The sequence below is a fragment of the Myzus persicae genome, unplaced genomic scaffold, assembly GCF_001856785.1.
Source record: "Myzus persicae strain clone G006 unplaced genomic scaffold, MPER_G0061.0, whole genome shotgun sequence".
In the NCBI taxonomy this organism is placed as follows: domain Eukaryota; kingdom Metazoa; phylum Arthropoda; class Insecta; order Hemiptera; family Aphididae; genus Myzus; species Myzus persicae.
Window position 1 is genome coordinate 519,053 of NW_019104366.1, and position 14,374 is coordinate 533,426.

Sequence of the window (14,374 nt, forward strand, 5' to 3'; positions counted from 1 at the left end):
TCATGATTATATATTTACCTATTTCTAAAATAATAAAATATAATATTTATTACTGACTTTTTTCCTTATCATCAATTTGTTTTAAATCATAAAAAATATCTACTGCAATCTAGTGGTAGACTTAGCATCGGCCTACAAAAAAACACCTGATAGATGCACCTTGCTAGTATTTTGATTATCATTTATCAGTAATTAGTTTTTAGGTATACAAAAAGTGAATATAATTATTTTTTTACCATTATTATTTTTTTTTTTCAATTTTAATGTCATAAAATAAATGTAGGCAATTACTTTTGTTTACAAATAGTTTGTATTAAATTCATTATGCGTTATAAGTCAATAGTTTTTATTCTGTTTCTGTATAACCATCACTGGACGCATTAGAATGTGCGTTCTCATTCCATTTTTTTTTTTGTTTTTGCTTAATTTATATATTTGTTGTACAATCATTACTTCTGTAATTTAAAATATAAATGTTATAGTTTTTATTCACTCCTTTTTATTGTGATCTGGATACTCTATGTGATTATTTGGTATGTCCTGTTTTATTTTACATAAAATTGACCTAGTTTCTAGGTATTTACAAGTATTCTGATATTACATTCTTGCCCAATATAATCAGTACACTAACCTACATAACTCTTACCTAACTTGCATAGTTAACATGACCTTAATGTAATCATTTTCTATATTCAAATTTTATTTTATTTTTTGAATTCAAGTCTTCTAACAAGTGTTGTGAAATTAATTTTAATAAACTTATCATATATTATAAAATATTATATATATAAAAAGCTATACATAATAATACACATAAATATTTGTATGATATGATATGTAGGTATATATTATTAACAATTTTATTCATAATAAGTAATACATTTAATTTTATCTAGGTATTCTTACTTTATTTAAGATTGGTAAAATATTTAATATTATTTTTGAATAAAACATTTATGATATTATTTAGTTTTAAATAATGAAAAAAAAAATTTTCCTTTTACTAAATTGTTTCGTGATTTCATTATGATAATATCACATAATATATAAGAACTAGATATTGTATACAGGTCTACAGATTAGTGTTTGATATGCTTGGACTGTAAATGTTTTTAATAAAATTAAAAAAAAATTATTTTTACAGTAGTGCCTTAGAGTTGAATTGTTATTAACTTTTAAGAATTTGTTTATCATAGAATATGTTTTCTTATGCCTTTTATTTTCATACATTAATATTGTTGTCAAATGTTCTGTCCTCGTATTAATTGTCCTCCTTTCAACTTTTGTTTTGCAAAGAATAAGTTTTCTTTAAAAAATAATATTATTTCAGTCAGCTTCCCATACAGCATGTATCTGGTATTCTGGTGAATAATAAATAGGTAGGGACATAAATAAAGTGAAACAGTGACTTAAATGACTAAAAGTTAAGAGTTTTGTAGTATTGAATTTAATTTTGTATTACTGATTATAATTTGTTTTGTTTTAGAACCAAATAAAACATTAATACTTATGGTAGACGTAATTGGTCTATTTGCAATTCAATCGTTAAGACAAAGATCCCTTACATACCATGTCTGAAGTAGTTTCATATACACCTGTGAAAAAGGAATTTGATGTATCATCTGGAAACAATAACGATAATTCAAATAATAATTTTGAAGAGAATGGGGACATTGAAAACGATCAATCAAATTCTAATTATGACACAGTCTCAGATTGTGGAACTTCTGTTCATCGATGTGATAGATGTGATAACTATGAAACATTAAATGAAACGAGTCTAATATCACACTTGGCATTATGTCAAGGAACAGAAAGTAACAATGAGAATGATCCACAAACAAATCGTAAATTGTTTGAATGTGATATATGCAACATGAAATTTTCAAATGGCGCTAATATGAGAAGACATAAAATGAGACAAACAGGAGTTAAACCTTATGAATGTAAGATTTGTCAAAAGCGTTTTTTTAGAAAAGATCATTTAGCTGAACATTTTACAACACATACAAAATCATTACCATTTCATTGTCCAATTTGCAATAGAGGATTTCAACGTCAAATTGCAATGAGAGCACATTTCCAAAATGAACATGTTGGTCAACATGATATGGTTAAATCATGCCCATTATGTAATTTTAGAGCTAGTTCAATGAAAAGTTTAAGAGTCCATTTTTTTAACCGGTGAAAATATTTACTAAATCTGATTATAGAAATATACTTGTCATTTTTCTAATATTTTTGTATTTACAGACATGGAATTGACCTAGATAACCCGGGAGTTAATGTGATAAATTCTACTTTAACAAACCACATACCCATTGAATATAATAGTGGAAATGTGAGTACTAGTGGAGCTTGTAGTGACAGTGGTGATTCAATTGGAGGAAGTCGTTCAGAAAGTAATGCAACACCACCAATGCATTTTCTTACACCCCATGTTGAAATATCAATGACAGAACCCAATCCTACAGAGTGCTCATCTTTTTCCTCTTCCCAAGTATGTATAACAGATAATTATGTCACTAATTAATAAACATTTTGGCTATAAAATTCAAATATATGATACAACTAGATAAAATAGTTATGAATTTACCTAATTTGCCTTATAATATTAATTTTATTATTTTACTTGGAATTTATTTTGCTTTTTTACATTAACTAAAATACTAAATACTCAAATTTAAAGAATTAACTAACTAAAAATATTAGAATATTTACAAGTTGGGTTATATACTATATGATATCATTGATATCTAATAAAAACACATTTAATACAATGTCAAAGCAATAACTTGTATGAAATAATTCATAAATAATTCTAAATTACATAACCATCTTAGATCATTAGTTAATTAAACATTTTACAATTTACATTTACCAAGTATTATTATGACCATGCTAATCTTTGCTTTTATGATAAAGTATTAATTCTTGCAGTTGCTGGTTACTAATGTATAGAACAGAGGACTTGTAGCATTTGCATACCTATTTGTTTTGTAGAATCACAATAATAGCACAGTAGGAAACAAATGCGTTTCATGTTGAACCAAGCTAGATTTTAGATTTTATTTTGCATATAATTGTATGTTTATTTTTTTGGTTTTAGGGCATATTACTTCCATTCTATACCTTTAGATGCATATTTTAAATAATTTATAATTTTATCAATATTTTTACTGTCAACATTTTATTTCATCTAAATATTTAATGTACAGCCAAAATAATGTTTAAATTTAAAATTATTTAAAATTTTGATCATATTAATATGGTTATTGACTGTTTCTAAGCGTATGTTTTTCCTAGAAACACATCTCGAGGATTGCCGATTAGATTTATTTTCCGGTCATTCATTTTATTTATTGACAGATATTGTTCACATGCGTATTTTTAAGCATATTTTGTGTATTTTAGTACATATTTGGTGAATTTTTAGAACTACAAGACCATCCAATTCAGTACACCACTTGTAACATACTATACAGCAGAGTATAATACCCACTTACCTGTTTTTTTTTTATATGATATTATTTTGTTTCTTGTAAACAATTTATACAACTCAAAATAATAGGTGATAAATAGATACTGCATTATTGGATGCACATATTTATTTTTATTTCTTAGTTTATACATTTTTTAATTCTGTTAATTGTTAGGATTGTATTTTAACTTTTATTTTGTTGTTTTTAGGTTAATGACAATAATATGAAAACAGAACCTATTCAAAATTTAAATAACGATGATGCTTCACAAGATAATGAATGTCCCAATTCTCCACAGTCAACAGATTCAAACTCTAACATGTCTACATTACCAACATTAGCAGGAAATAATCGACAAGAAGGTGAAGTAAGTACAATCACACCATCTGTTTCTCTCATTCCAATAAAACAAGAACAAGGAGATGAACATTTAAGAAAAAATAGTTCAAATAATGCCCAAAATGGAGAAACTGAGTCTGGACGTTTTCAGCCAACATCAAGTTTATCATCATTAATTAAAGTATCACCTCTAAAATCATTGTTGCGTGATGAATTTAAACGTAACATAAATATGAATACCCCTGAATTATCTCAGCCTCATAACACAGATCCTGGAATTTGGAGGTATATAGCATTTCAAAAATCATTACAATGTTCCTTTTGCGGTATTACATTTCCAGACCAAACTCTTTACTTTCTGCACAAGGGGTGTCATTCTGAAACAAACCCATGGAAATGCAATATTTGTGGAGAACAGTGTGGTAATGTTTATGAATTTAATTCTCATTTATTAAGTAAAACCCATCAATAATTTTTACATATTATTTTATTTCCAAAGAAAATGTATTCATATCATCTATAATGTAATGTAGTTTTAGTACTTTAATAAATAATGAATCTAATCAGTGTGACAATTGATGATTTAAAATAAAATACTTCTAAAAATATGCAGCAATATTAAATACGTATAACATTCATAATATTTTTGTTTGATTGGTTTTGCCGACTTAGTATTTAAAAACAATAATTTTATGCCATAAGAGTAAAAATACAATTCTGTAAATTCAATTTTAATTTACCTGCCTATTTGTTATACAAACTAAAACAAATTTTAATTCTGTATTATATATATACGACTGATAGTCTTGACCCAACTTAAAAATTGAATGGTATCTACTTATATTTGATTAACAATTTAATACAGTATTATTTACATACCTATTAAATCAAACCAAATAAAATATAACAATGTATTGAGATATTAAAATGGTTCAAGATAAAAAAAACCTATTGTTTATAGTTTCTTAATTTAATGGAGTTAATTATTTTAAAACAATTATATTTATTTAATTTCCCCCCAAGCACAATTTTTTGAATTTTATTTTATTTGTTTAAATTAAGTATTAAAAATATTAACCAAGTAATTGCTAATACAAATAAAATATTTTGATTTTATGAATGTGTTTGTATTTGAGTATTTTATTTTTGGGTACATAAGAACATAAAAAAATTTATTTACCCCTTTTTAATAATGAATACATTATTTATTCATTTTGTTAAAATACTATAACGGTAGAATATATTTACTGAAAATATTCAAATTTATTGGTATGTAAAGATTAAATAATAAGTTAACTAAATAATTAACTGCAAGTACAAAACAATAATTATTTTATTTTACAAAGTTGAAGAATTTCCGTCCAAAGAGGCAATACACTAACTGTATTCTAAAAATAAAATTACTAAAACGGTATTTACATAATACGTTTTTAGGAAAACAAATTAAAATATACTTTGAGAAAAACAGTCAAATAATATACCCTATTATTCGTAATATTACTGTGTACTGATTTTTGTATTGATGAAATTGTTTGAATTAATCTGAAAAACGAATTGGAATAAATATTTATTTTGTAATGGCTTCTAGTTAGGTCATTGGTTATAGATTGTGGTATACACTATACAAAATTTAAACATTTATTAATTTATTTTACATTTTGTTGTTAGCCAACAACATTTTCTACCTACACATCCTCTAACTCTAATATAAATTATTAAACTTATTATAATTTTTAAATTGCTGTACCGTTTTATTATTTAAAATTCAAAGTACCCATAATTCATTCATTATCTTTTGTATCAGTAAGACCACAAGTTATAAGAAGGTAAAAACAAGAAAAAAGATGATAGCATTAAAATACTAATTTATTCACCTCAGCTATTGGGCATAGGTACTATTTTTTTACCAACACAACGCCACTGACTTCTTACAAATTTCAATAATTTGATCGTTTCAGAAAAATCTGTATTATTCATAAGTATACATTCCAGATATCTATGGAAAAGGGAGATAATTCATTTTTAGTTGGATATATATTATTAAGTTTAGTGCTGTAATAGTAAAATATACCACTTGACTGGCTGCATGTAATTAATTAAAATAAACTTGAACTTCCTTAAGAAAAACCAACATTTCAATTGGGGATACTTGTTCTGTTCTATAAAATGATTTGCCAATGTTTAGTTCTATATTTTTTTGTGATATTATATCGTTAATTTTTCAATTAAAATTACTTGCAGGATGTAAGGTTCAAAATACTAACAATTGAAAAATGTATTGTACATCTTAAATTATAAGATTAGTTTAGAGAGTTGTTTGGGCCAATTACCAGTTGCTCGTGACATACTAATTGTTATTCGTTTAGTTCACATCTGATATTGAATTTCACGGAATTGAAGAAATTAATTCTGTTATGATCAAATCTATAACAGAGACCTTTTTATTTACGGATTTCATCCTGTGCTGTAGATGCTGTTATTTATGCTGCTACTCACTATGATTTACAATTCTCATTTTCAATACATACTCATGTCGTTAATATTATCATTATTATGTACAAACTATTATAGTACATTACAACAATGCATGTTGATAAGGATGTGGGTATTTTTTAACACAAAATTTTTCAATGCATCCAATGATCCACTGTATGTCAGATAAGTACTAAAGTAATAAATATCCTACCACAACTGAAGGCCTGAATTGAGACCAATGGTGCCCCTATTTAAAAAATCTCTTTGTGAAATTTTTCTTTAATATTTAATTAATGACTTGTGTTTCTAAATTTATTGTCAGGGCCGTTACAAAGGGCGGTTTGGATGTGTCCCCCCCCCCCAAACGTAGACTATGTATATGTCAATTGGCACTTTGATACTTAAAGTATTTGAGTTGGCACTCGGAAAATTATAATTTTTTTTTACAGTTTTTAAATAATTTTGTAAGTACTACCAAGTACAAATATGTCCAACACAAAAACTATAATAATATTTAAGAGTCAATGTACGTATTATATAACATTATAACAGTACACACATTTGCCTATACATTCATATAATCATTGAATTATTTTTAATAATACCATTATGGTAACTGATGAGAAACTTTTATGCACTGACGACTGTAATTTCTATTTACAGAAGTAATTTGAACATTTTATGTTGACTCGTCTCACCTAGACATCGACTAAGTGATAAGATTCTAAAATTATTTCATTTATAATATATAGTCAGTGTTGACAGTATTTTCTATTTAATTAATATTTTTATTGAATATTTGGTTATTTTGTAATTTGAGTCATTATTCATTCCGATCATTCCATAATACTATAATCAATAGGCAACAGTGTTATAAATTTTGTTATTGAAAATATTTTATCTAATATACTAGTCAAAATGTGATGAAAAAATATGTAAAAAAATATTAAAATAGAGAACATACTGAAATATTTAGTATTTTGAAATATGGTGTAAAATATGTCTACAGTTTACAATGCATGTAAGTAGGAGATATGATACGAGAAATTTTTTTTTAGTTGGCACATTAATGCATCCCCCCTCCCCTTATTATTTTGTTTGGGACGGCCCTGTTTATTGTACAATATTTTTACATTTTTTAATCAATATACATAATCTCACCATTATTAAACTTGAATAAATCATAAAATAATATTTGTAACTCTTTGAACATAGTTTTTGAACAAAAAGTAAAGCAATAAAATTAACTAAAATTACATGATATTTATTTTATTTTAAATTCGTATATATAAATTCAAAGCCATGCTATGGTTTAAATGAAGTTAGCAATTTCATTTAAATAACAGTACCACAATTACATAGTTTTAGATATGGGTGCAAAATAATCTATTAGTATAAAATGTACCACAAAATCTTGTACATAAACAAAAAAAAAACTTAAAAGAATTTGTATTTTGTATCAAAAATAATATTATTAAAAAAATAAATATAGTTGCTGGTGCCTCTAAATCTGCGTAACTAGACTTTCATAGTTTCACAATTCAATGTTGTGACTTCTTTTATTATTTTGCATATAACAATATTGTGATTGAACTCAAAGATACTATGTTTCATAAGTCGCATTGTAAATACACATTTTTACTTATAATATTTTAATAATATCTTTATTTTATCTATAATAATAAAGCATAATATTTCCTATGTACACAATTATTTATACCCTTACCTACTCTTTATGAATTTTACCTTAATTGATTTATAGTTATTTATTTGAAATATATACTGTGTTTTGTTTTTTGCAAAGAATCAATATATATAGTATTAAGCACCCACCTTTTGTTAATATTGAGTTATTGTGAACAATTCTGATTGTTATTACAATTTTTGTAAATATATTTACGAAAATGTCCATTTTCTTATTTAGACAAGAAGTTATAGAGTTATTGGTTTTATATTAATTTATTGTTCTTTATTGTTGCACCATTTTATTTTCATCCCATATCTTATGTTATTTTATTGTATTAAATGCCATTATTTTTTAGTCTAAATAGCGGAATACAGGGTTTTTGATATCTAAAATAATTAGTCTTTATTTTAATATTGTCATTATTGTGAACAATTCTGATTACAAAAATTTCAATTTTCATAATTGGATAAAACGTTTTTAAATTATGTATACTAATTTGAAAGATGTATTTATCATTAAGCATACAACCTAATTGGGTTTTAAGATAGACAAATAAACTGTTGAGTATTGCATTTTGTGATAATGAAAAAAAATCTCAAGTGTAACAATTATTTTTTTTTGTTAATGAAAATGTAACATATTATGGTATTATTTTACTGTTTATTAATATTAAATACTTTTAATTATTTTGTTTTTTTTAAATTTAAATTTAAATCATTAATTATGTTTTTATGAAATACTAAACCTGTATTATGTGATTTTCAAATTGTGACTGTAAATTCATATTCCGTCCAATCAGTATGAAATGTTAAATTTGACTAGTTATAATTATTTATACATTCTTAACTGTTATCATGTTAAATATTGTTAGTTAATAATGTTAATAATAAATAAATGGCAAGTGTTTTTAATATATTATGTATAGTCAATGTTTATTAGTATAGATTTTCGATCTAACTTATTTTTTACCTATTCCAAGAAACCGAGGATGAAATAGATATATATCTAAGAAATGTATATCTTGATGCTAGTTTTTAAAAGAGTTTGGTGATAATAAACCCAAAACTATTGACAGGTGGACAATCAAGCATTTTTGATACTTCATGCACACAACATAACAAGTCAACTGACTAGAATTATGATTTAAATCTTATCATATTTGTGGAATGTCTATTTCCTGTACATATCCTTTAATTCAATACGTATTTTTTGAAAACTCATCAGGTATGTGTTGACTAGAACAATTTGAAATGTTTATTCAATTTTATACTGTACATCATTCAAGAGTATCAAGAGTAGTTTTTTTTTATAGATTGTCACAAACATTAATAAACTGAAAATATAACTCAAATACCTGAGTTCTGTACAGACCTACAGTATACACTATACAAGTCAATTGCATTATAGGTACTAACTAATATAATAAAAAAATTCAATTATTGTACTAAATTTCGGATTTATATTTTCTTATCAAATATGTAAAAAAAAATTTGTTTGAACTCTGTTGAACGAATCATCCACATTTTTTAACTCTCATAAGACAGCATAAGCTCAATAATGACATGTAAAAACATAAAAATCCGGACTTTAGTAATAATATTTTAGATTAGGAAGTATTTTCTATCGTTTTTGCAAGGTTACCAATTCTGGCAATTGTGTGACACTTCTTATTTTTTTTTCATACATAATTATCATTTTGTTACTAAATTACTAATTTATAACCTTGTAAACTATTTAATTAAAATTATGTTCTCAAATATCTGTCATTAATAAATCGATTTAGCTTTTAATACACATTCAGGTCAGAAACGTATTTTATTGTGCTCTAAAGCCTTAGAACTAATAATTTTCCATCGTTATTCATTGAAATACAACATTTATTTATTAAATTATAAAAAAAAAACAGTGAACATAACCACAAACATAACGATTATATTGAAAAAACCAAAGATTAACTTTTAAATAAATGTCACTAAAATAGGTGGGTACTGGGTACTTAATTTTAATACAGGTTAAGTATTAGCTTTAGAGGTAAAAAAAATTACAAAATGTTCCTATTGTGTTAAATATGCCTATAATGTTTAACAATTAATATTTACTACCACCATGATCAACTACTTGTGATTCTTTACTCCATATAGGTGGAAATTTAATGACTAGTACAGTAATGTTGTCTAGAGATCCTCTATTAAATGATTGAATGGTTAAGTATTGGGCTCCGTAAAATGAATCATCTATATGTTTTTTAATACACTCGATAGCTTCTTCGTTTGTAAATGTATCCCATAAGCCATCTGATGCTAGTATTATAAACTGTGGATCATGATGCGATAAATCAAATGTCAAAACGTCTGGATTGGCAATAACAAATTGTTTCTCTTTTAATGGATAGTCTCCAAGTGCTCTAGAAGTAGCTAATACACCAGCAACCCTCCAAACACCATTAAATGATATGAAACCTCCAGCTTCAGCAATACGTTTCTTTTCTCGCATCTAATGAACGCAAAATGAATAAATATTTTTTTTTTTCATCTCACACACATCATATTATTTCAATTTAAATAAATGTATGAATTATAAAAATAATTACCTGTTGAGGTTTATGATCAAATGATAATGGTATAGCATTCCCTTTCTTATCGCACATAACACCTCTTGAATCTCCAACATTTGCAACAAATAATGTAGTGCCTTCAACTAAAACAATGAGTGCTGTGCTACCTAAAATAGATTGTTTTTAATATTAAATATAATATTAAAACTATTATTAGTGAAAATATTTATATGTGTTACATTTATAACAAAAATGGGACATTCACATTGTTACCTAGCCTAACCCATACCGTATGGTAATAAAAACGTTAGAAATATTATAGAATTGACTTAATTTTTATGAAGTGACCAGTAGTTTATAAACCATTTTTTAAAAAAATTGAAAGAAAGGATAGTTTGAATGCAAGTATATTTTTTTTGTAATAAAAATAAAAAAAAGGTTTTTTTAAATATTGTATGTTCTCAAATTTAATAGATAACTTTATTAAAGTAGTGCAAAAATGTGTAACTTGTTTAGATTTACATGGGTTCAAAAGCTTATGAATAAAGTTTTTTTAAGACACTAAGGTACCTACCAGTTTATAGAAATTTTAAGATTATACAAATATAATTAAAACAAAATATTACCGGCAATATCATAAGTTAATTTTGCTGCTTCAATTAATAGTTTGTCAGCAGCTAAAACTTCATCAATCAATATTTTTGAAAAATTAATATTTCCATCTTTTTGTAAATATGAAGAAGGATTTATCAACTCATCATCAATATTTTTCAATGTAGTTATGTCTTTTTTTAAATTTAGAGGATCTTGTTTAAGTTTATTGTGATTAATAACGCTATCATCTGCAGAACTTGTTGGTTTCATTTTTGTAGGTGTATGTTCTTCAACTTTAGCAAGTTTTGTTTTCATTTTTGGAGTTAAATTATCAGGTGTATTTGAATTAAATATTTTCAGTTCTTCAGTTGTATCAGTTTTTTCATCGAGCAATTTTTTTACTTCAATAATTTTATTTGTAAGATTCTTCATTAAATGTGTAGTTGCATATTCTGCAGCAAACTGAAAATATTTTTTAAATGGTCATTTTACAAGAATTCTATTCATTCTACATGAACTATTATTAACCTTCTATCAGTCACGCAGGGTAAATAATCTCCAGCTTTAATTATAGACATCATTGCAAATTTTCCAAGATAATATACCTTTCTAAAACTTTGTATAGCTGTTAATTACATGTTAATCTAAATGTATGAATAATCAGAACTTCTTTTGTTGAAATAGTAAGCCTGAACTGTCAGCCAAAGGCTTAGAAAATATTCACACCATGCAATCAAGTATTGTTATAACTACCCTTATTGACACAATTGACCTTAGCATACTGTTCATGCCTACTGATTGAATATAACAAGTTCTGATTGACTTATAAATATAGATAAACATGTAATCAACAGCTGTGAAAAATATAAAAATATTAAGTGAATACGAAATTTGAGAAATTTGTAATGACATCTATATTTAGGGTAATTTGGTGATATATTTAGGCTCAGTGATTATTCACCCTGCACAGCCATTATAACTTATACAGATAAGGATAACTATGATATACAGTGGAACCTTGATCATCCAGACTAACGGTGAGGAGGGGGTCACAAGGATAAATGAAAAGTACGATTAATCGAAACTATGTATGCACATACCTTAGATATACATGGTTATATTGTTATTGTCAAAAATGTGTAAAAATGTCATTAAGAGGACATTATACCCGTGTGTGTTATCTCCGTCTTACAAATGAGTAACAGCAAATTTTACGCTCAACAGACCACGTTTATTTTCGTTTGCTTAAAATGTAGAGTGAATTGACTTCTTATAAAAATTAAAGGTGAGATTATTATGTGGGGTAACTCTTGGGCTTTTTATTTTAATTTAATTTTAAAGCAAGTTATGATTTTGTCTTTAAATTGTAAATTGTTTGAACATCTTAAAATACTCATAACGTCCTTTTAATATGTTTGTCAATAATTTATGTGTAATATAAAATGTTCACCTGTCCCTAATTAAACTATTTATAATATGACTTACAGTCTACACAATATTAATTTTATTATTATTACTTATTTTTAAATTTTTGGAAGAATTAGCACAGTTAATCAAGGTTCCACTAAATATATATTTTTGATTTAAACCCTAAAATACAGTTTTGTATGAAAAACATTTTAACGCACTTAAAAAATTATAAATGAATTAAGTTGAGTAAAAAAATATACACTGAAAATGTTATATCCCGCACGAAAATGTGTATAAAGAATAAGTGACCATTAAAAGGTACACTTTTTATATATTAAATTATATTTTATAATATTTTTATAAATTCTTAAATTCAGATTTTTTTATCTTAATGCATTTCTTCCTCTTTAAACTGTTATATATAATATAAATATAAATTTAATGATTGTAAAACTTTGAAACCAAATAAATAATAAAGTTGAAATTCTAATACTTCTTATACTTAGCTTTAAATGTATATTAATTACAAAATAAAAATTGTTTTAGGTAATAAAAATTACTTTCAAAACAGATAAAAATCGTCTAATTTATTTATAATATGCCAGTACAAATATTTAACACATATGGCTACACCTTAAATTTAAATAATTAGTGCAATCTAGAAGATGATTCAGTTTATTATATTTATAGCTCTTATATTCCTTGTATTTAATAAGGAATGTAAATTCAGTGAATGACATTGTATTTTTGTTATAATAAACTTAATTTATAAATTTTATGGGAATGATATATATAAATAACAGACACATTAAAATGTTACTTTAAATTGATTGTAATTAAAATTAATAATAATAGCTTAATAAACGTAAGGAATTTCTTGTAAGTAACATAATTTTTTTTTAGAACAAGGTAATGTAAAATTATATTGTTATTACTTACTTCACCGCCATGTCCATCAAAAATAGCAAATAATGATATACCAGTGTTCATAATATTAGTTTTAATAACATATCTATCTTCCATTTGTGACCTTCGACCTTTGATAGCATAAAGAGCAACATTTTTACCATCAAATTTCCAATTCCTACTAAGAGCATCTTTTTCATCAACAATTAATTGTTGAAAATCATTAAAACCAATGAATGACAGACTTCGATTTATTTTTTTTAAAAATCCATTTGTGCTTTGAAATAAATTACCAGAGAAAAACAATAAACAGAGTATTAATGCCAAAAAAAATATTACTTCTGGTTTGGTAAAATAAAATTGCATATATTTCCACATGTTGTAAAAAGAATTAACTTTGTTCTTAGCTGATGTCAGTTTTGATGATAGTAACTTCATGTGTGTCAAATAAACTTGGTATATTATTTTGTCTTCAACACTATCATCCATTACAACTTACAAGATAATTTTTGACCATGAATAAATTATGTTATTTCAAAAATCCTGGAAAAATATTTTCAATCAGAAATTACTTTTATAGGAATGTAAAACAATATTACTTACAATGTATTATACAAGTTATAACTTATTAAAACTTCCAAAGTTGTTATAGCTTTTCTACACTTATTTATATATTTTATACTCAACTATAACACTTTTTTTTAAAGATTTGTGCAAAGAAACAAAGCGCCAATTTACTATAACTTTTAGTCTACAACATAACTTTTTGATGATACTATGTTTTACGGCACATGTCACATTGAGTTATTTTTTTCCCCTACTATTAATACCAGCTAATTTAAATTTAAAAAATATATATTTGATATAATTTTATACAATTGGTTAATTTTTTTTTGTTTATTTCTCTTATTTTAGATTGTTTTTATT

The 14,374-nt window shown here is 25.0% G+C and overlaps 2 protein-coding genes across 2 annotated transcripts; one reads left to right on the top strand and one right to left on the bottom strand.

Moving 5' to 3' along the window:
- Positions 1-211: 211 nt before the first annotated feature.
- On the top strand, positions 212-4,331 carry LOC111041550 (zinc finger protein 717). The gene is made up of 4 exons (XM_022325848.1): positions 212-533; positions 1,487-2,184; positions 2,254-2,500; positions 3,691-4,331. The coding sequence occupies exons 2-4, from the start codon at positions 1,571-1,573 to the stop codon at positions 4,291-4,293; spliced, it is 1,464 nt and encodes a 487-aa protein (XP_022181540.1). The 5' UTR covers positions 212-533; positions 1,487-1,570; the 3' UTR covers positions 4,294-4,331.
- Positions 4,332-9,779: 5,448 nt separating this feature from the next.
- On the bottom strand, positions 9,780-13,990 carry LOC111041558 (protein phosphatase 1L). Its single transcript, XM_022325861.1, has 4 exons — positions 13,481-13,990; positions 11,164-11,593; positions 10,574-10,704; positions 9,780-10,476 (listed from the first exon to the last, which is right to left on the bottom strand). The coding sequence occupies exons 1-4, from the start codon at positions 13,934-13,936 to the stop codon at positions 10,072-10,074; spliced, it is 1,422 nt and encodes a 473-aa protein (XP_022181553.1). The 5' UTR covers positions 13,937-13,990; the 3' UTR covers positions 9,780-10,071.
- Positions 13,991-14,374: the final 384 nt, after the last annotated feature.